Raw genomic sequence first — 23025 nt, forward strand, 5'->3', positions numbered from 1 at the left:
ACCACAAAGAATTTACTTCCATTTACTTCTCATTTGTTCATGCTGATTTTGAAATTTCAAACAAAACAAAAATCCTTCCCAATGTTCAGCATTTGAGTATCCTGACAAACAGAACATCGCTACCTTTATGTAGACAGAACACAGACTCTAGGCGACTTGAAATAAACTCAACTTGGGGAGAAACACATCAGGCGAAGGCTGTACAGTAAATAGACTTTATTTCTCTGTCCTCGCAGGTGACTGTCAGTGTCACGGATCTGCATCAAACAATTATGTAGTGACTATTTACAATTTACAGTAGAATTTTCCTTTTGAAAAGTATAAGTACAAAAGCTAAGTAAACAATGAGGTACTGCCATTTAATTTATCACATCATAGCTTACACAGCAAGTCTTCTGCCAATATTCAACAAATCCATCTGGATAAAATAGTCAATTAAATGCTCTAATTTGTCAGGAAAAAAGCCACTAAGTTTTACCTCGAAATGTATTGCACAAGTCTTTTTTAAAAATCATCTTAAAAATAAATAGGAAAGCAAGCAGTTCTCTAAAAAGGACAAAAAGAATAGAAGGAATATTAGGTGAGCTCATAAATCAAGTTATTAAAAATATCTTTTAAACAACATAAAACTCTTCCCAACAGAAAACTAAAGTAAAAAGAAAAATCCTGTCACCGTTTCTCTACTGATAAAAATCTATTCTAAAGGAAGTCTGCAATCGATCTGTGGGCCAACGTCAGCCTTATCTGAGGCTTTTGGCTACGCGAAGCCCTGAGCAACAGCTTCCTTCTCAACGAATGACAGCTGTGGACAGTGCTCCAAGCAGCAGGCCTTTGTCCACCAACAGCACTCGCTGTCTCTTTAAGGTGAGGATCGGAGCCATGACTGAAACAGAAAAGGGAAAAGAGAATTAAAGAAAAAACGTTTTTTCCACAGTCAGTATTTTGGGAGATTTAATTTTCAAATGAAAAGACACTTAAATTTTGTGACTATGGATTACAGCAAAGAAGAAACATACTAAATATTGAATCTTAAAAGAACCTTAGCAAACAAATGTTCTTAGAAGGATTCGAACTGACCTACAGTCAGCCGTTCTGGAACCAGGAATTGTACAGGAAATTTGGAACGGTAGCCTGTCATGGCATTGAATGCTGCCAAGTTCTCAGTAAGAAACTCAGAAGCAATCGTGCTAACGTGACAAAATCTCTTCATGATGCAGTTCTACACACTTGACTGACTGAGGAGAAGGAGTTGTCTAATGGAGTTTTTCTACTGACTGCAATTCTCCCAGAATGAGGGGCCTGGCAGCTAAACCTCACCAGAATTTAATGAACATAAATGCTATGAGAAACAGTCCAAACCTTCTTAAGAGGGTTTCTTGTATTAAAATTATAAAACCCTGTAGTCAATCGGCTCAAGTATGAAGTTTCAAATTTCTGTTTTTAAAATTACCAAGTAAGATTAAGTAACAGAAACAAATTGTTCATACATATTAAGTGGAAAGCGACAGAAATTTAAAGCCTTCTCCATTTGTAAATGAACACTACAGTCAGTCACTCACGATGTGCAGGCATCCCTAGATTATAAACTAGACCAGTTCCTAAGTTTGTCTGTGAGCTTTAAGCAGTGAGTCAGAACAGATGTAAACTGGGTCTTATTTAGCTTTCTGGAGGTTTGAGAAGAGGTTCCAAGTCTTTTCAATGATTGAAGGGCTGCATGTGCGGCAAGGGAAGGTGCTTGTGATGAAGAATTTGCTGGGAACAGGGGTTGATTCAATCATTTCAAAGTAAGGGCAAATTTACAGAACATTAACGGACAAGCAGAAATAGTCTGTAAGCTGGAGGTCCAGGACGCAGGGGCTGCTTGTATTTGTAAAACAAATTCAACCAGCACATTGAGCCTAGACACTTGAAGATAAGAAATAGATTTGTGTCAAGTTTAAATTCCTTTGCCAGTTATTATTTTGAAACCTCAGGTTAAACTGTTGCAGGAAATGACATTTCTGTACGATTTAATAGTTCTGTACTTTGTCGGGCTGATTAGGAGAACTGCTATAGGCTTAAGGAGACTAAATTTTGAACAGAAGAGATAAGAGAAAGAGAGGGGTGCATGAGAAGGAGTGTTTAAAAGGTAGACAGTGTGGTTGCCTCCATGTAGCCGTAATAACATGTTAGAAGCAGCCACATTCAACGAAAGATGGCTAGTTAAGTGATTCCTCAGGATGAATGTATGATTCTTATGTTAAAACCATCTCAGGAAGAAAATAAAACATAAAAAAACATCTCAGGAAGTTCAAAAAACAAAAACAAAAAAATTGCTGCTACTTTGAAGTACTTAGTAGTTTTCATTATTCCAGGCTAGCCTTGACTCTATTAGGCATCACATCTCTTTTATTTTTTATTTTTTTATTTTTTTTCATCACATCTCTTTTATCTAGGAAATTATTAACTTCAAAGACCATTCTTGGGAAGTCAAAAACAAAAGAAACATAAAAAAAATACCCATTTATAAACTATCAAGGGCTGATGAGGGAGGGGGGAGCGGGGAGGGAGGGGAAAAATGAGGACCTAATGTCGGGGGCTTAAGTGGAGAGAAAATGTTTTGAGAAACGATGTACAAATGCGCTTTACACAATTGATGTGTGTATGGATTGGGATAACAGTTGTATGAGCCCTTAATAAAATGTTAAAAAAAAAAGAAAGAAACATAAAATACACAATACTTTTTTTGGAGCTTTAACAAGGTTTTTAAGAGCTACTGTAAAACTTTCAACTACTGTAATTTCTTGTAATTATAAGAATCCTACTGGTGATTGTTAAGCTATCTATCAGAATTAACAGAAAATCAGAATCTATGCATCAGAATTATCACAGGAAATAACTCTCTATTAGCCCAGCGTGTAATCGCATGTTAATTAAGCAAAAGAATTTTAGCAAAATGGTTAAAATCATGCAAAACAGTTGATTTTTGTACAAAAGACACAAGACATTATTCTTCACTCACCCACATGCTAACTAAGCACAGACTGATGGTTTACTCAGAAGATACCACTGCGAGGTGAAGTTAACTACAAAGCCAGGAAGAAAAAAAGCTTATTGGGTTAGTTTTACACCTTAATGTAACGCAGATAACAAGTGTATATTAGGTTCATATGATTAAATAGATTGTACTTAAATTTTTCTCAAATCTCCCCAGATCAACAGAGTCAAGGCTAAGTATTAAGGACTATGTAATAGTTCTAGCTATCCCAAGTAAATAAAACACTATGTAGCTGAGATTTTATTTGCAACTTTAATTTAAAAAATTTAATGTAATTAAAAGTGCACATCACATTTGAAGTTATATTGATATACTAGATAAATTGGGGAGTGATGACTTGCTTTATAAAAGTAAAATATCAATTAAGATTTTAACATCATCTCAATTTACCACCAAAAGTTTTGTTGAAAATGCTGACAAATTTGAAATGAAATCGGTCTATATGTTGAATTCTCACTCGTACCTGGACAGTTTTATCCCTGGTGAACGGGTTTGTGATTCAACAGTAGGGAGGGAGTGGGTCAGGTATGGTGAAATAAGCAGAAATTTCTCTGCCATGGGACCCAATCTTATGGTTCTCACCGTAGCCAACCTTCTTAAATAAAGTCTATGTTTTATTTTGAGACAGTCACAATCTAAAGTCATCTACTAGCTTAATGGTTTACTTTAGGACAGCAAGACATAGAAGTTGCTTATAAAATCTGAGTCTATGCTTGGAGAGTGCGACCAATCTCAGAAGCCTCATTTATCTTTTACGCTTAATGTGAGGTTAGTACAAAGCAGCAAAATCAAAAGACAAACTGGAAAACAAAACTTGCAACACATAATACAACAGAGTTAATAACATATAAGAAATGTTACAGAAGTATATAGAAAAATTATGTATCAGGATGTACCCTTATATCTAAACTTGTAAGTAATGGAAAACTGAAAACATTCTATGTGTCCATAAATAGGAAATAGGTGGACTAGATTGTAGAATATTCACATCATCATATATACAGTTAGCCATTAAAAAAATAAGGTAGATCAAGGTGTGTGAGGTAATATAAAAATACATTAAGTAGAATAAGCAAACTGTTGGATAGCACAAAGTTCTAACAAATAAGTAAGTGATAAAGGAGTAGGTACAGATTTAGAAAGGTTAGAAATCAGAGGATATTCCTCCTACTGTTGACAGAAACAGACTGGAGGCTCAAGCTCATGGAGGAGTCCCCTTCTATGAAACCTATTTCTACAAGCGTTCGTAGCGTGGCTTACAATGATCACACAGTACATACTTCCCTCAAGAAACACATGTGTCTGACAGGAGCGGCATTGTCACCACGCATCAGTTTCATTTGCACCTGTTTCCCGAGTGTGCCTTGCAGGCGTCTCCTGGGCCCACAAACAGAGTAAGGTAAGCCTCACGTGGCTCTGGAAAACATCTACACCCAACAGGCCTGAGAGTTTGGGAGCATTTGCTAAAATTCCAACCAAAAGGAGAAAAGTGAGTAAAAGTTAACAAAATACAAGACTGGACTGGGGCAGGGACAGATCAAGATTCAGTTGGAATCAAAATCAACAGAAGATCAACCTTTAAAAATAACTTGAGGTCCTCATTTTTCCCCTCCCTCCCCGCTCCCCCCTCCCTCATGAGCCCTTGATAGTTTATAAATGGGTATTTTGTCCTATCTTGCCCTGTCCGACATCTCCCTTCATCCACTTTTCGGTTGTCTGTCCCCCAGGGAGGAGGTCACACACAGTTCCATGTCGGGAGTTTAAATGGAGAGAAAATGTTTTGAGAAACGATGTACAAATGCGCTTTACACAATTGATGTGTGTATGGATTGCGATAACAGTTGTATGAGCCCCTAATAAAATGTTAAAAAAATAATAATAACTTGAGGAGGGGGGAGCGGGGAGGGAGAGGAAAAATGAGGACCTAATGCGGGGGTTTAAGTGGAGAGGAAATGTTTTGAGAATGATGAGGGCAATGAATGTACAAATGCACTTTACACAATTGATGTGTGTATGGATTGTGATAAGAGTTGTATGAGCCCTAATAAAACGATTAAAATAAATAAATAAAAATAAAAATAACTTGAGTGGGTAAGAATGAAAGCAGTCAACAAATTTTAATCAAAAAAGAACATTATCTTTTAATGGAGTCATGAAAAATGTAGTTCTCTAGCTTAAATAAGTTTCAGAAAAGGTCTAGGGAGAAAAAGGTATTGCTAGCAACTATTTAAAAAATTATCTTAATTCTAGGAGATGATCTATTGATTGCTGTCAGCCTTTCTAATAAAATTATCTCAAACAAGAAACAATAACCCCCTTTTTTAAAAAGTGGGCATAATTCTATGGAAGGTTTAGTCAGTAAAAAACAATTAGACAAGCCAAAGACTTTGCATTCACTCCTGTCTCTGTCCTGTTACTCAAATATCCTGGCCACTCTACCCGAAAGCATCACTCCCTGGCATCGTGTCACGGCAACCCTACAGGACAGAGTAGAACTGCTCCTTTGGCTTTCTGAGACTGTAACTCTTTACAGGAGTAGACAGCCTTACCTTTCTCCTACAGTCATTGGTGGGTTTGAACTGAAGACCTTGTGGGTAGTAGCTCAATTCATAGTCCACTACACCACCAAAGCACATCATAGATGCAGTACCAGCCACAATAGGATAAAAACTGACAGGAAGGGTAGGCTGCTCCAGGGGAAAGGATGCACATTTGCTAAGGTCATTTTTAAAAAAAATTCTTCCTACTGTACATTTTAATGCAAATGTTTTCTCACTTGAAACAAATCTCAACATGAAAGAAAATTACATTAGCTTAATACTACAGAGGAAAATAAATCTCAGGGACAATACAAACTAACACCCTCACTGTACTAACGAGGACCAAAAAGACGAACAGAGCTGGCCACAGTCACACAGTTGTGCTGAGCAAGTGAGATCTAGGCTCTCACCACAGTGATGCTTCAGGTGGCTGGCTCTCCACGGTGCTGAGATACAGACGTCTTCTTCCTCTAAACTGACTTGCCTGTCCTACTGAGGTCGGCAATGCTGTACCATACACACCTTCGTTAGGAGTTCATTCTCCAGCAGGGACTAGTTCTACATTTTGCTATGGTGGCTAAGCTCATCACCACCAGCTATCCTATGATCATAAAAACCCCAGTGCAGGCATTATTCTCTGGTTCCTCAACTATCTTAACAAGTTAACTGGTATTTATATCCTACAAGTGAATGCACAGAGGCTCATGTCAATGAAGGGCCAGGATTTCGCATCCATGCATCAAGCGCACTGCCACTGAGTTACCTTCAATGCCTAGCAATCCTATAAAAACAGCAGAACTGTCCCCATATGGTTTCTGAGGCTGCAAATCTTAACAGAAGCAGAATGCCACCTCCTTCTTCAAAGGAGCTGGGGGATTCGAACCACCAACCTTTCAGTTAGAAGCATAGGACTAAAACCTTCTCTACACATCAGAATCTTCAAACAAATCAGACTTCATGCTCTATAAATTTCACATGATAGTGACAGGGTCTCACTTAAGAATATATTCTTGGGATGAAGTTGTTATTTTTGTTAGTTGCTGTCCAGTCAATATGGACTCATGGCAACCCCATGCGACAGACTGGAATTTCTCTGTAGGGGTTTTCAAGGCTGGGACCTTTCAGAAGTAGATCCTCAGGTATACTTCGAGAGGCACCTTGAGCAGCCATCCAGGGGCTCATGATATAAGGCTTAGCTCTGAAAATACCTCTAATAACAGCTATGGGATTTTTTAGACAAGGAGATAAATTCACTGGAGGAGGGAAGGTATAAACAGAAAACAGATTGAAAAATACCTAACAGGCATACAAAACTTGATCATGTCACAAAGTCAATGTATAATCATCTGAATCACAAAGCAAAGATTTTAGAATGTATTCCTCCAGCCATACCTGCTAAACAATGCACACACTAGTGGGGGCTACATGCTGTCTGTACCAAGTGCAGTTCCAGCTGTCTCTCAGTATTTGCATCCAGAATACCAATAGACTGGGGGAGTCAGAGCCCCAGTGTGTCTGGAGATTCTTTTATACCAGATTTTCATTTCAGAGGTAAAATTAAAAACAAAATAATAACAAACAAATAAAAACCCACCCAAAGCTGCAATTTTTAATAGAAAGGAAACTGTGGCTACACACTGACAACAAATTAGAGAGAACATCCACTTGGAGCATACATTTAAAGCTAATAAGACAATAGCTGTTAAATCATTGCTTATCTCTTTGTTTTCCTAAATTTTATTGTGCACACTTTCTAATAAAGAGAAGTCACTGTTTAGCAGTGTTTTATTCTAATGAGCTTTAAACAGAGCTCATTGTTCAGGAATATGAAATAATTTGAAATTTTAAGAGGCTTGATTCTTAGTGCTCATTTTATGACAGCAATCTTAAGCAAATGTGACTCTCGATTCAACTAAGCCTAATCAAATATAAAAACCATCATAAGTCACTGTACCAAGAATCTCGGATTAAGAAAATTCGACTCACATTAATTTACTTTCTTGGAATCACCTCCCACTTCGTATTCTTTATAAACTATTTCCTAAGCATCTAATTCTTTTTTTTTTTTTAATTTTAGCATCTAATTCTTATATGAATTATATTACTTAGGAATAGCTTTAATTCATGTATGTTATTCATGGATGTCATTTTTTCCCAAGTTCATAAATTAAAGGTCCACAAAGTTAACAAAACATGTCTTTTAATTCCCTATATCCTCTATAACATGTGGAAGAGTAAGTGATTAATGAGTGAACTCATTCACCAAGCAGAAAATAAAGATGAATGAGACTCTACTCAAAAGAAGAGTGGAAGAATAAGGCCTTCTGGGCAGATCAGCCTCTAGGACAGGAAAGAACTCTTCCCAGAAGACTCAGTCAGCCACCATTTACCTCTCAGAACAAACAACCACTTTCTTCAGAAACAGAAAGCTTTATGCTTTTAAAGTTTGTTAAAAATGTTTTTAATTGATGTATGTATGGATTGTGATATGAGTTGTATGAGCCCCTAATAAAATGGTTTTTTAAAAAAAAGATCATTTAAAAAAAGAAAAGAAAAAAAATGTTTTTAAGCTAAACTTGAAAAAAAAATTGTCTGCCTTTAAAGGTTTCTTACATGTTTCATTATTGACATTGACCAGTTCTATTAGCGGCCCTCCAAATAAAGCCACCTGAGGTGACCTGTGTGTGAGGGGATGCTTCTCTCACAGGCGCCATCCCAGGGCTCCACAAGGAGTCAGTCCAAAACCCAAAGCCATGGCCACTGGGTGGCTCTGCCTCACCGCGCACCGCTCCACAGTGCACAGCATCTCCTCGCAAAATGTGCCGCAGCACAGCAAGGAGAGGTTGTCACACTCCCACACCAAGAAGCCAAAGAGGCCATGGGAGAGTGAGCATGAACGTACTTGTGTACGCATACATACATACATACATACATACATACATACATACATATGTAAAAGCTATCTTCTGCTATTTAACACTATTTTCTTACATTGGTCCACAATAACAGAACAGGGTGCACAGGCTCAAACTGCCTTGGAAATTTTTATTTTTCACAAATACACAGTTGTGATGACGATAAATTCTACCCCCAGTGACTATATTCCTCTAAAATTAGATCTGTGCTATAATTCAAACCCCATATCTCAATTAATCAAGGGTGTATGTCATAGTGACACAGTTCTTTACAATAATATTATAATATAAATTATATATATGACCAGAAGCAACCATACAGTAGTATAGCGATGCATCCTAGGCTGCGAGATATTAGGGGGGAGTGCTTTTAAAAAAACAAAATTAAACGCTTAAAATAGTAATAGCAGCCCAACATAATGAACACAATCAATATCACTCAATTGTCCATGTAAAAATGGCGAATGTTTTGTTTTATACATTTTATCACACCGATTTTTTAAAAATAAAGGATTCAGTGCTAATCAAAATAATTGAATTGTCTCAGAAAATACACATGTCTCAGAAAATACACAATCAGTATACAATACACTATCCAGTAGTGTATCAGGACAGAGATCAGGGATATTGTGAATCAACAGTAAAAGCAAAAAAAGAGGTTAGAATGTGCCTGGGGCACTCAGATCCCTTCAGGATGGACCATCTGCAACAGTCAGAGGGCAGCAACTTCACAAATGGTTACATATTGGGGATAATTCATTTGAAGGGGGAAAGCCCTCATCTGAGCTGACGCCAAGTATTTGGTTGAGTTCAATGGGTTAGAAGCAGAACAAATAGGGAGATTTGAACATCTTTAACAACACAGTCAGTCAGAAGCAAAATGAAATACTCCAGGGGAAAGTTACTTAGCGGCTTACTCCTTTCCTTATTACTGGCGATGCTCACACGTAGGCTAACCCACAGAGAGAACTAGGGTCCGGGCACACACGTCACAGGGTTTCACACTGACTAAAGTGGATCATTTTGTACCGATGCAGGGCAAAGAGTTAGGCATGGAGAATTCGTGCATAATTTATTATGTGTTTCATTTTCCAATTATAGCTGACTTTACACAAATGGTTTTTAATAATTCCATCATCAGTCTACATTCCCACTGTTGGCTGTGTCAAAGCTCAAATATGCTTCAATCCTTTTAACAAGAATTACTGTATTTAGAACTCACTTGAAATGGAATAATGAACTGCAAGCTATAAAACAACGATCTCAAGATCGTTTGGTGTAAGGTGTATTATTGGATCCCCGGGATGAAAGTCTTTTCCTACACTTTGCAGAAGCAGCCAAGGTTCTGGAAATCCCATATGGTATATATGGGAGTCAATCTCATATATGCTATTAAATGAATTTGTTCTTTCCCTTATGGGTACCCATTCACATGTGCCTTTGATTAAATGTTCTCAATATAGATTCTCTCTCATATTTCAAGCCATGATACAATAAGGATTAAAAAAACCAGAAACCTGTAGTTTGTTTTACCAAACTCCAAGTCTCTGTAGAGTGAGGGAGATTGTAAATAGATGAGATAACATCTACTTTTAAAGCTTACCATTAGCCGAGCATCTTCTCTTTCTAAAATTTTCTGAGTCTGGTCGTCAGGGAACTTCAGAACAGTGGTTATGACTTTTGCCATGGTCTACAAGAAACACGACGCAATCACTGAATGGACATGGAAGCGGGCATGCGAGATCTCGCCCATTCCGACATGTTCTGCTGGTGGGCTTCTTTAGTGTCTCAATGGAAGCACGACCAAAGAAGTATGATGTGAAGGTATTAGTCAAGAAAATGGCAGCCAGCACAAGTTCTTCAATTTGAAAGGACTCCTCAGAATGTCTGGGTTGATTATTATTTTAAAGAGTGCAATTACAACAGCACAAAGCTATATACAATTCTAATGCTCTTGGCTCTTTGTCTTAGTAAGATAAACTTTATTACTGGTTCATTTCATAAGGGCTTTTCTTTGTATTATCTATCTAATAAGTGATACACTGCCAAGATATATGCTCCATAGCATCAGAATTTGATACCCCCAAGTTCCTCTTCAACTAAATCACATCATATATCTCATAAACACGGGCTACTGCATGAACATGAACATGCTCAGTAGGAATTGGTCAAGACATGCAGAACATCAGCCTAATAGAAATACAAAGTACATTTTAAATAAACACAAGATGTTTTGTTTGGTAGAAAACATGATGAATCAAAACATTACACATGGCAACTTGCAAAACAAGATCATAAACTGTGCAGATCTAAGTAAAGATACCGTAAGTCAGACTGTCACCCATAAGTGCGTGGAAAAGTCTCCTCAAAGGCTGAAACTCCCTATTTTGTATCAAGATGAGGTGTTTTGAGGAAGACAAAGAGGAAAGAAGATAATGCTCATGAAATAAGTAGGACAACAAGGTTGTTCACATAGAAAACCAGGTGGCAGTGCTCTCCTGGGGCTCCTACATCCGATGGGAGGGTAACCCATTGAACTGACTCGGTGGACATTCTCTGTTCATGGGCACGTGTGTGTGTCTCTGTGTGTGTGAGCACACGCGTGTGCACTAAGGGTACCGAGAGGGGGTACCACCTGAGGAGCTGGGGTAGTAATCAAGGAAAACGACATAAAAGAATAAATAACTGGAACCTCATTATCATTAGGGGAAAAAACTATGATTATCTTCATGAAGGAAAAAAACATTTAACATTTAAAAGATCCCTATTATATGCTGTCTAGGCAAGGTCCTGTACATATTACTAGTACTTACTTGAATGAATAGATCAACTAACACTCTTCTTAATCATACAAATTTCAGCACTCTCTTTCCTTTTATCTCTGCCCCTATTATTTTGGTGCTCAGGAAAAGTCCCCTTAAATCAACTTAGCTCTTGGAGAATTCCAGAAGCATTTCTCTGAAGCCCCCATCCTTTGCATTTTATTGCCCAGATAGGAAAAAATCTTTTATTAACAGAAGTCTAAAAGCCAGGCACACAGTGGCATGAAATGGCAAGAGATCAGAGCTATTGTAAATATGACAGTATATACTTCAAAAATTAACACAATTTTAAATAGTTCCTACAACATTATCTATACCGATTATTTTTAGGAAGTACCCTAAAGGGTTCACAACTAGAACATTTCTCTAATTTCAATATCTTACAAAGTTCGAAGAATCCAGAGGGATGTTTATGTTGACTACGAAATCACATATATGTGCACACACAGGCATGTCTGAAAACAGAAAACAAAATCCTGTGGTCTCTAAACAGTTCAGACCATGTTAAATGGTAAATCCATCATTAAGTTCAATGGCTGTCCAAATTTGCAGCTGATTACCAGTAAAGACTTAAAGTTCTTTCCTGGCTTGTTCAAAAACCCTTTTAGTAGAGAAGTCCAGGCTCTTTGCTATAACGTGGAAAAGAAATCAAACTGTCTTCTCTACCTTAAGGCCCTGGAGAGTAGAAAAAGGTGAAGTGAGTCACCTGGTTTAGAAGAGGCCCCCCTTCAGTCAAGCTTAAGATAGAAAAGACTTCTTACTGAAGAGGAACACAGGCTGTCTGTGTCAATAATACTACGGACCACCAAACCCCATTAAAAAGAAGCGCAGGGGCTGAAGAAAGGAAGGGAACTCAACGCCACACTGTAAGAATGTGCGTCCTATGTGCGGTCTTCTTCTTCTTCAAAAAGTCATCTGCCTCATACAATATGTTCGCCGTGTACAAAAGCAGATGGAGAAACACAGGCAGGGTGCACATGCAGTCTGCTAGACAAGACACAAGTCCAGGTGGTGATCAAACCATGAAGGCCACAACGTACTCTAGCTCATTCCAATCACAACGTAGTTTCCAGTGCAAACTCGTTGATAGTGTATAGAAAGTGGGTAAACCAAGAAAAGAAAAAGGCGTGTCGGAAAAACAAGCTCTGATCTTGTCAACCCTGACTCAAAATACAAGGGCTCCCCCTCCATGTTTACAGGTAAACTCTGAAAGCATTTGAGGTTCTCCTCATTCTGTGCAGCCCTATTGGGCATCACGCCCACGTCACGGACCAGATGTTTATTTAAACCATATGACAAATCATTCCGAAAACCCACACTCAATGCCCTGCTTTAAACTTTCTGCCTGGGTAAGGCTTCTCACCAACCTCATGTTTCAAAATAGAACCTGTTGTTTAAAGCCCGGGGCATACACCACCTCTCCATAAGGTACGCTTTTTACCCTCCCACAAATAAGTGTGAGGACTCTGTACCTCTCTTCCGAGATTCTGCATCACACTAGGGTTCACTGAGGACAGCTCCTACTACACGGCAAATTCCTTGATGTTAGGGATAGTGTCAAGTTTCATCTTTCTATCTATCAATCATCGTGCTCAACAAAGAGCCCCATGGAGGAAGTGCTTCCTAAATATGCAGTAAAGCAAACGGAATACTGACGACAATTTTCAGTATTACTTGTAAAATGTGCTGGCAAAATGACAGACGACGCTTTATTTTGTCTTACGTCCTTTGGACATGCGGTCAGGAGACCAGTCCCTGGAGAAGGTCGTCGTGCTTGGCATAGTGGAGGAGCAAAACAAGATGGACTGACACACTGGCTGCAACAATGGCTCGGAAAAACTGTGAGGAAGGCGAGGAAGGACCAGGCAGTGTTTCCTTCTGATGCCCGTAGGGTCAACATGGGTCGGAACGGACTCATGGCACTAACAACAACTGCCGTCATTAGTCACCAGAGAAAGATTGTGATTGCCGACAATAAACACGAGAGGAAAGAACTCCTCCTCTACACGAGCGCCAGTCAGGCATTAAGTGGAGCTGGCTGCACTCGGAGGCAAAAAACACATCCAAACAGAGCCGGAGAGCTCTAAAAGGACACGCTGAGATCCGAAGTGGCACAGCCCCAAACACGCCTTACATTTGGGCTGGATGTCTCTTCAGGGGGACTCAACCCTATACAGGGAGACGTCGGACAGGGAAAGATATGACAAAATACCAATTTATAAACTATCAAGGGCTCATGAGGGAGGGGGGAGCGGGGAGGGAGGGGAAAAATGACCTAATGTCGGGAGTTTAAGTGGAGATAAAATGTTTTGAGAATGATGTACAAGTGCGCTTTACACAATTGATGTGTGTATGGATTGGGATAACAGTTGTATGAGCCCCTAATAAAATGTTTAAAAATAAATAAATAAATAAATAAAGATGTTTTCTTTTTAAGCTTTAGATATGTTTGCCAAATGGATGTGAGAACTGGTTAACTATCCTAGGAAGCAGTAATATTTATATACATAATTTTAAATCACGAATTGCTTCCAAGAATACAAAACTCATTAATTATCCCCTTCCCAGCCAAAGTAAAATACCATGAAGGAAAAAACTTGAAACAATGTCAAAACCATAAATTGTTTTAAATGAAATTTTTGGCCTAAGGAATGGTTCAACAATTTACCTAAATGTATTCAATTAAATTCAAAACATTCAATTCAATTACCAAATATCTAATATAGATAAGGTTCTGAGTTTAAAATACTATAAAGGATACAAATAAGTCAGGAAGGCCCTACATTCAAGGACCTTATATGAAATGTAACATTCTACAAAAGAAATTAGTCACACAATATTACTTACATGGTATGGTAATTTTAAAATGATTACTCTCTATATGCAAAGAGATGGTTTTTTTAAGTGATTACAGTATTTCTAAATCTTCCTATGTAGTCATTCTTAACTATGACCATCTTGAATACACTATAGTCTCCTTGTAAAGGGAATCTCTTCTCCTAAACATCAAGATCTGAAGCAAAGAAATAACCACATGCTCCCCCAAACTATTCTTGAGACAATGAAATTTAAATTTTCAGGATTTAGCATCATGAAACATTTTTTTTTGGGGGGGGGAGGTGTGAAACAACATGTTTTTACAACAGTATTTTATAAATGTAACAAATATAAGTAAAATCTGTCAACTCACATCTGTGGAGCAAATAAGAGCAATAACATAATTATTACCTATTGCCTATTACAATTAAAATGGATGGCCAGCTAATAAATATTTGGTATCAATTGATATATTAATAGTAGGACATATTCCCTATCAAATGAAGCCCCATGCCAAATCACCAGACATGATTTTTATACCTTAGTCTCACGACCCATCATATATTCAAAAAGCACTTTTCGCAAATACTCAAACTCGGTTGGTTCTCCAAAAACTGAGACGTCGGCATGGTACAAATTGCCACCTGTCAAATGAAAAATAGGCCCAATTGTAAAACACAACCAGATAAAGCACTTATTACTTAGGAACTAGACAAACTTAAAAAGCAACCAATGGAACAAAGAGAGGCTTTAACTCTATATTAACATTAAATCAGAACATACTATCGTGTTATTATATCACATTATATATTGATGTTTTCCTCTTATTAGAGAATACAAGAATTAGTATAGCAATTTTAATATTTCAGATTTTTCACTTTCCTTTTTGCATCGACAAGGAGGCATACTTAAAGAAAAAATCCCGTACTACCCCTGACAAAAGTGAAATAGAAAGAAAATGGTTTTATTATGCCAGAACGTGCAGTCTGCTAAAAAGATTACAAAGACCGACCTTTACCCTTTTTGTACAGCCAAGCAGGTGTGACCCCTTTCCCACATGTGTGTGCTCAAGAGTAAGAAGTAGCCTGACAGCAGAACATGCAGCACCATAGTCACTCGGCCTGGAATTTTTGCGGACTGCACAGACAGTGGGACTGGACCATTGTGCTCCAGGGGGCTTTCACCAGCGGATTTTCCAAAGCAGATCGCAAGTTCTTTTTATCTAGCTTAGTCTGGAACCTGCTCTTCAGAAACCTGCATCCCAGCCATACACAAGTCTCCAAGAACAGCCACCGGGACTGCATATGTGATACATTAGCCAGGACAAGGCAGGCAAGAATTCCACCCCTGAACCATCTGATAAGTAAAATAGCTACCTGTGTGTGCTAACTGCCTTTCTCTAACGAAAATCAATAAATCTCTCCTATCTTTATGACTCGTGGTAAGTCTGCCAGCTGCAGTTACACTCCTGGCCTCCCGGGAATCTGGGAGGTGGGATGCTATCTTCCTAGATGGATTGCATTTCAGGAAAAGGGCTTCCCAGGTCCTTGAGGAAACATTCCTAGGCTGTGTAATTAGCAAGAGGGTTAGACAGCCTTTGACACGATTTACATCATTTCAAAGAGACAGAGAAAGAAGTTACAAGTTTAAGGAAAAGGAGGGAAGTGTACCCACCACCGTACCAGGAAAAATTAAGCCTCTTTCTTTCTTCCTTCTAATATGTATTTGCCCTCATAGCATCGCTACGCAGGGCCAAAGGCACTGGTTCTGGGGTTACAAATATACATTCTAGTGAGCAAGTGAAATCCACACATGGAACTGTGAATTATGAAGATCGATTGTATCTCAAAAGGGACTTGTATATCTGAGGTGGCTTTCAAATTTCATGAAAAAAATTCCTTTATCTTTTAGTTCCATTTTTTCCCACAAACTTTTTGGATCCTCATCACATAAAGAACTCTCACAGCTCAGTAATAAAAAGGCCAACAACAAATAGAGGCCACGACCTAAATAAACATTCCTCCAAAGGGCATAGATAAACCTTGAAAACATGATGCTAAGCAAAATAAATCAGTCTTAGAAGGGAAACACTGTCCAATCTCACTGGTATGAAATACGCACACAAACAGAATCCCAAGGTGATTAGTAGTTATGAGGAGCGGGACAGAGGAAGGAAGGGGATGATTTTCCACTGAGTTTATGTTATGGTTTCACAACATTAAGAATTTAACTGATGCTATTGATCTATACCTGGAGAAAATGTTGAATTGGTGAGTATATTGGAACATGTATTTTCCCACCCAAAAATATCTTTTTTAAAGGAAAAAAAAAGTTGACAAAGGGAGCCTCTTTGGTCGTCATCCTTTAAACTCACACCGCATATATTTGTAGTACCTCATTTTGTAAACGTCTATGCACCTACTCCTTACGTACTATCTCACTATGTGACACTTCACACGTAGACAGCAGTAAAAAGTCTAGGACTATTTTGGATATGGCTGGTGCTAGGGATGTTATGGTGTGAGCAATGAATAATTCTGGCTGGGATGGCTCTGTCATGCTTCTCAGCAGTTTGACATTATGGGATTATGGAATTTGACAAGAACAACATTCTGGGACCTGATGTGGCCATGGTCCATCATCCTCCATTTTCATGTTCTGCCAATTTCTGTCCAGCGACCTGGTCTTTGGAACCTACCCATGTGAATGAGTAAGATGAATGGGTGTACTTTTAATCACCTAATTCACACAGATCATACTTTGCAATACAGAGGTCCAAGAAATCTAAATAATATGTGTATGTGTGCCAATATATATTAGTATTTCCTCTCCAAAAATATTAGTGTACATGTGATACTCAGTTGTTTTATTCTCCTAGGTCTACACAAAACACAAGGCTTTCCAATGTTTTCTAATCTTAAGAAAAAAAATTATACACTTATAACCATTTTCCTAGAAAAGCAATTAACACTGTTTTCTAATGCACAAGCCTCTTGTTGCCTTCTCCCAAAGAGTGGCATATAGAACTTTCTCTTCTTATAGTTCTTGTGTTGGGTTTTCAGCAATTAGAGTGGAAATTAGTTATTGTTCATCTAACGATTCTTGCCAAATTGTTTACCCAGTGCCCCCATGAAGGAGGCTTTCCAAATAACTTCATCTGGATATTATTCAACATTTTTAACACCACACTTCATCTGGGCCCAATTCCAAAAGTTTTAACTGGAAAAGCCACTTAATTATATTTAATACAGCCTTAATCAACTAAATCTGTTATAGATAAGTATATAGTTAAAGCAAGATTACTAAGTTTCTTCAAAAACACACAAGAATGCCTTACAGAAATCCAGTTGTTTAACCAGAAAAATGAAAACATAAAGCAATTTCTACACTTGCAATTACATCTAAGACTACATGTAACAAAAGAGGTGCAAATTGACTACTCAGAACAATAAACACTATTGGCAGAAATCTAGCAAGACTTAAGTAAATGCTGAAATATATCAGGATTATAGACTGGAGACCTGATATTTTATATATGCTAACTCTTTCTAAGTTTTCTATAAATTCAATGCAGTCCTAATCAAAATCCTTCCAGCTGTGTGTAATTTACCAAACTAAATGTATGAAATGCTAAAATGTATACAGACCTTCACAGAGTTAAGAAGAGCTAAGACATTCTTAAAGAAACGCAAAGGGAAAAAAAAAAAAAGAAACGCAAAGGAGGGACTTCCAGAAGCCATTAAGTAAGACAGTAGGAAGGCTAATTTAGTGTGTCAACTTGCCTAGGTTATGGCTCCCAATGGCCAAGCCCTTGACTAGTGACTATTTCATAATATAATCTAATATAATACAGTCAGTCAATTAATCTGCTAAAGACAGTTCCCTTAGGGTAGGGGTGGGGAGCATCCGAACTGCCACATAAGGCTTATAAAAATCACCGATACCAGTTAATATCACAAGCTTCACCAAAGAGAAGTAGTTCCAGCCATCACATCAGGGGTGAGTTAATTAAATAGTCGACGAGCAAGACCCATGAATGATGCTATAAACATCCAAATGATCCTTCATAGAAAAAAGGCGCCCACCCTTTAGAGTGTGTTTTGCTTCCAGGCAATAGATAATTGTCAGAACTCACTCAATGTCTTCAATCTATACTCTTTCTGTTATCTGACATACGGATCTTAGGATACAAGACGGCAAAGTTGCCAGGCTGTCCCGAATCATCAGATTTGGGAGTTGTATTCTGAAAAACTGGCCTAAGGGCAGCATCTGACTTGAGACTTCACAACAGAACATAAGCATCAAACGCAACAGCAGTCCCAGGTTATTTCTAGGAGGCGGAAGTCAGAGGCTCCAACCTTCTTTACCAGTGCTGACCCACTGCCCCTCTCACAGCTCTCGCTACTTTGCCACTGGGTTGTAAGGGCCACACCACATTTACAGAATACACTCATGATCGTGGCATTTATTTGAGAAGTCTACAGGTTACAAATCAGGTCAGAGGAGCACCTCTTCTTGGCCATGCATACAGGCACACACCTCTCTCTGGTCCTCAGTCTCTAGCACCTTGGCTTCTACCCTATTTGGGCACTGTTACAAAGTTCTTTTGGTGGTGCCAATACGTTCCTAAAAGGCACTCTGCCTTATCAGAAGTATCATGAAGAAGATGCTCGGTTCTAGCTTGAGTCAGCAACCCTAGCTTCTGAGACAAATGCCCAGGAGGCACCTCGTTCCACGAGCAAGGAAGTCTCTTGCCCAGAGATACTGCTGTCTCACTCGTCCTGTGGCTAAGAAGGCTGCGATGCTCCTCAGATTCATCCTGCTGCTGCCACTCTGCTGCTCCTTTGATGCCACAGCGCTCTGGCTCCTGGACTGAGAGCGTTCAACAATGTCCAAAGGACATGCTCTGCTTCTGGCTTTTCCTTCCTGCTGGTAGTGGGATGACAATACTAATTCCATTGTTGTAGTTCAATAGACTCTATTTGCATGGTCTCATCCCTCATGGGTGCCGTGTACTTATATATATAAGTAGCAAATCACAGCCACCTCACACTTGGACAGTCCTACCCAGCCGTTTAACAGGAACTGCAAAGACTGTACCACACTCATTAAAGCACCAGAGCCAATGCTGTGAAGTAATTATCTTTTTATCTCTCTGTGTGTGTGATTATACATACACATGTACACATTCCACTGCTTCTCTAAGAATTCTAAAGACAGAAGGCATTAGAGCATACATGGACAAACTGATCAACAGTACAGACTGAAGGACCCAGAAACAGACCTAGAGTGAGGTGAAAGGATTTAGTGCTGCTCTTCTAGCAACAGTCTTTTTAACTCTTACCAAAATGACTGGGTGGGAGCATGTAAATAAAATGTAGAGGACTCTAACTCAGAGATGATCAGTTTTATCATTCTGCAAGTCATCTCAGAAGTAGGAAGAAATAATTTCACAATCACCAGAAGAGATGAGCCAGCAGTGAACCTGGTTCAAGATCCCTGCAAGAAGAGGTTGCTGGGGAGCAATGCTAAGACCAGGAGGCAGAGTGACAGGCTTCCTACCAGTGGGATGAGGAAAGCTGAGTGCACTAGGTAGAAGGCTGGCCTACAGAGTGCCCGTAAGCACTAATCAAAGCTAAAGGAGCTTTGAAACACTTGTCTGAGCAGAGCAGAGGCCAAAGGCGTGTGTGGGTAGAGGCTGAAGACCAGACACGGAGAGAGACAGGCCACCAGCATGGCTTAGAAGACACCTAGTGGAAAGAAGAACCGAGGCGTTAATGTTTGCTGGTCCTGACTTCCTGGAGCCTGTTAATTTCCCTAAAAACCCACCATATTCATAAGTACTGTCTGTGAGTTCTATGTGGCCATTGAAAAGGATAATCAAATCCGGCAGCAAAGTAGAGTAACATGGAAGAGACAGCTACTTTCAGAACAGGGTAAAGTAAAACAGGAGGATGCAGGCATATCAGATTTGTGTTGAAGCAATCAGCCTGGGACTGGTGGGGAATTGTATTCTCCTTCCCACTTGTACAGCTGAATGAAGCCAAAAGTGGACTCCACATCATATCCACAAGAACCTTAAAAATAGACACTTAATAAATGATATAGTTCTTTGGGCCTCCTCATGCGCACTCCCCTAATACAAGAGCACCTTGCTCAGCTAAACGGTCATTTTATGATATCTACCTTCCCGACATGATCGCTGAAGACAGATGTGTGCATAAGAAAATGTGGTGAAGAAAGCTGATGGTGCCCGGCTATCAAAAGATATAGCATCTGGGGTCTTAAAGGCTTGTAGGCAAACAAGCGGCCATCTAGCCCGGAAACAACAAAGTCCACAGAGAAGAAGCACACAAGCCTGTGCGAACACAAAGTGTTGAAGGGAACAGGCAGCAGACACCAAAGAACAAAAACCATCATTGTGTGACCACCTTCCACACATAAACGCTGAAGACGAATGTGTGCATAAGTAAGTGTGGTGAAGAAGGCTGATGGTGCCCGGCTATCGAGACCTATAGCGTCTGGGGACTTAAAGGCTTGAAAGTAAACAAGCGGCCATCTAGCCCAGAAGCAACAAAGCCCACATGGAAGCAGCACACCAACATGTGTGATCATGAAGGGCCAAAGGGACCAGGCTTTAAACACCAAAGGTGGGGAGGGGGAATCATATCCTCGTCAATGAGGGTGGCGCGTGATGGTGACCCAATGCTCATCTCTAGACAACTGGACATACCTTGCAGAGGGGTAGTGGGGAGATGAGTCACTTAGGGTACAGTATAGCAATAATGAAACCCACAACCTTCCTCTAGTTCTTAAACGGTTCCTCCCCGCAACTACCTGGACCTCAATTCTGCCTTGCAGACCTGGTTAGACCAGATGATGCACAGCGGTACAGATGGGAATTGGAAACGCAGGAAATCTAGGACAGATGAACCTCTCAGGACCAGGGGTGATAGTGGCGATACCAGGAGGGAAAGGGGATGTAGTAAGGGGGAATGGATCACAGGGAGCTACATATAACCTCCTCTCTGGGGGACAGGCAGCAGAAGGGTGGGTGAAGGGAGATGCCGGACAGTGTAATATAAGATACAATAATAATTTATAAATCATTAAGGGTGCATGGGGGAGAGGGGAGGAGGAAGGGAAGGGGAGGGGGAAAAAAAGGAAAATGAGCGGATTCCGGGAACCCAAGAGGCAAGCGAATTTTGGGAATAATGAGGACAACAAATGTATAGATGTGCTTTACACAATTGATCTATGTATTGTGATGAATTGGATGAGCCCCAATAAATTGACTAAAAAAAAAAAGATATAGTTCTAATGATCAGAGGGAAAAGTGTAAATTTTTCAATAAATTGTACTTCCAGAACTAGGTATCTTTTAAAAAAATCATTTTATTAGAGGCTCGTACAACGCTGATCGCAATCCATACATACAGTACATCCATTGTGTCAAGCACATTTGCACATTTGTTGCCATCATCATTCTCAAAACATTTGCTTTCCACTTGAGCCCCTGGCATCAGCTCCTCATTTTTCCCCCCTTCCCTCCCCTCAGAACTAGTTATCTTAATGGGAGAATTTATTTCAAATGAAAAAGAAATGGACATCCCCCATCTCATACCAAACACAAATAGCAATTATACTTAGAAGGTAGATTGAATTATCAAAAACAACTGAAAGATTTTAAGAATATTCAGGAGACTATTTCTACAACACTGGGGATTGAGGAACATTTCTATGGGTCTGTGGTTAGAGGAGACTCAGTAAAAAGACCAAGAAAAATGTACAAACAAAGAAGAAAATATTGATTAATAAGACTGTTAAAAAAAAAATTAAAAAAAAAAAAGACTGTTAAAATTAAGAAGGTCTGGTTCCTCAAAATTTACTCTAAATCAGCATCTTGAATAAATGGAGAAGAAATACTAAGTAGTATTGAAATAGCGACAGAACCACAAAGAAAAAACAAATGTTGGAGCCATCCCTAATCCTACACCAGGAGAAATAAAAGTGCATCAGATATGTAAACATAACACTATTAAACCATAAGTACTAGAAGTGAAGGTGAAGTCTTCGAGACTATGAGTCCAAGTCCAAAAGCAACCAGAGAAAAGACTATTAAATAGTCTATATAAAAGCAGCAACAACAAAATTAAATACATTTTAGATAAAATTAAAAAGCTGTCAGGAAAGGAATCTAAATGTAAAGATATGTATCAATTTATCTATACACATACATATATTTTAAGTCTAAGTTCAGATGGTTTCATTTGTAAATTCTACGAAGTATGGAGCACTTCCAATGTTCATCGTGGGAGTTCAGTGTCATAAAACAGTAACACAGAAAATGACAGATAGCTTGAGAACGAGATGAAGAGGCGGCCTTGGGGGAACAGAAGGTTCGGCACTGGGCTGCTGACCACAGTTAGTGGTTCAAAACCAAAAGCCTCTCTGCGGGCTCGGGGTGGTGGTGTGTGTATGTGAAAACTTCACACTCACCAGCTGCTCCCCAAAAGACTTAACAGTATGGGAAATTTCACAGAGTAATTCTACTCTGTTCATAGAGTTTCTCTGAGTAGAAATCAGCTCGAGTGGTAAAGGGTTTGGTTTGGTTTTTTTTATCATGAAGAGTTACTATTTCCAATACATAAAAAGCTTCTAATAGTTCTCAACTCTGTCCATAACAAGACATAAAAATTGACTGTATGAAAGTGATACAAATCGGTGGTGAGGAGGGTGTAGGAGGCCTGATAGGGCGTGACCAAGGGTAATATAAACGAGAGGAATTACTGAAACCCAAATGAAGACTGGGCATGATTGTGGGACAAGAGCAAAGTCAAAGGAAATAGAGGAAAGAACTAGGAGGCAAAGGGCATTTATAGAGGTCTAAATACA

At 39.1% G+C, this 23025-nt stretch overlaps 1 protein-coding gene across 6 annotated transcripts in view; it reads right to left on the reverse strand.

Annotated features, from left to right (window-relative positions):
• Positions 1 to 201: 201 nt before the first annotated feature.
• GOLGA4 (golgin A4) overlaps positions 202 to 23025 on the reverse strand; it is a 136023-nt gene continuing 113199 nt past the window's right edge. For 3 of the 6 annotated variants that reach the window (XM_045297509.1, XM_045297507.1, XM_045297505.1), the window contains 4 exons: positions 14672 to 14775; positions 10096 to 10182; positions 3002 to 3065; positions 202 to 883 (listed from right to left, as the gene is read on the reverse strand). In XM_045297509.1, the coding sequence (XP_045153444.1) occupies positions 3036 to 3065; positions 10096 to 10182; positions 14672 to 14775 (221 nt within the window). In that variant the 3' untranslated portion in view covers positions 202 to 883; positions 3002 to 3035. The remainder of the gene's footprint in view (positions 884 to 3001; positions 3066 to 10095; positions 10183 to 14671; positions 14776 to 23025) is intronic. The other 3 variants (XM_045297510.1, XM_045297506.1, XM_045297508.1) reach the window with 2 other exon arrangements.

This window comes from Echinops telfairi, unplaced genomic scaffold (assembly GCF_000313985.2).
Source record: "Echinops telfairi isolate 266 unplaced genomic scaffold, ASM31398v2 ScPeMD7_7420;HRSCAF=8458, whole genome shotgun sequence".
Taxonomy (NCBI): domain Eukaryota; kingdom Metazoa; phylum Chordata; class Mammalia; order Afrosoricida; family Tenrecidae; genus Echinops; species Echinops telfairi.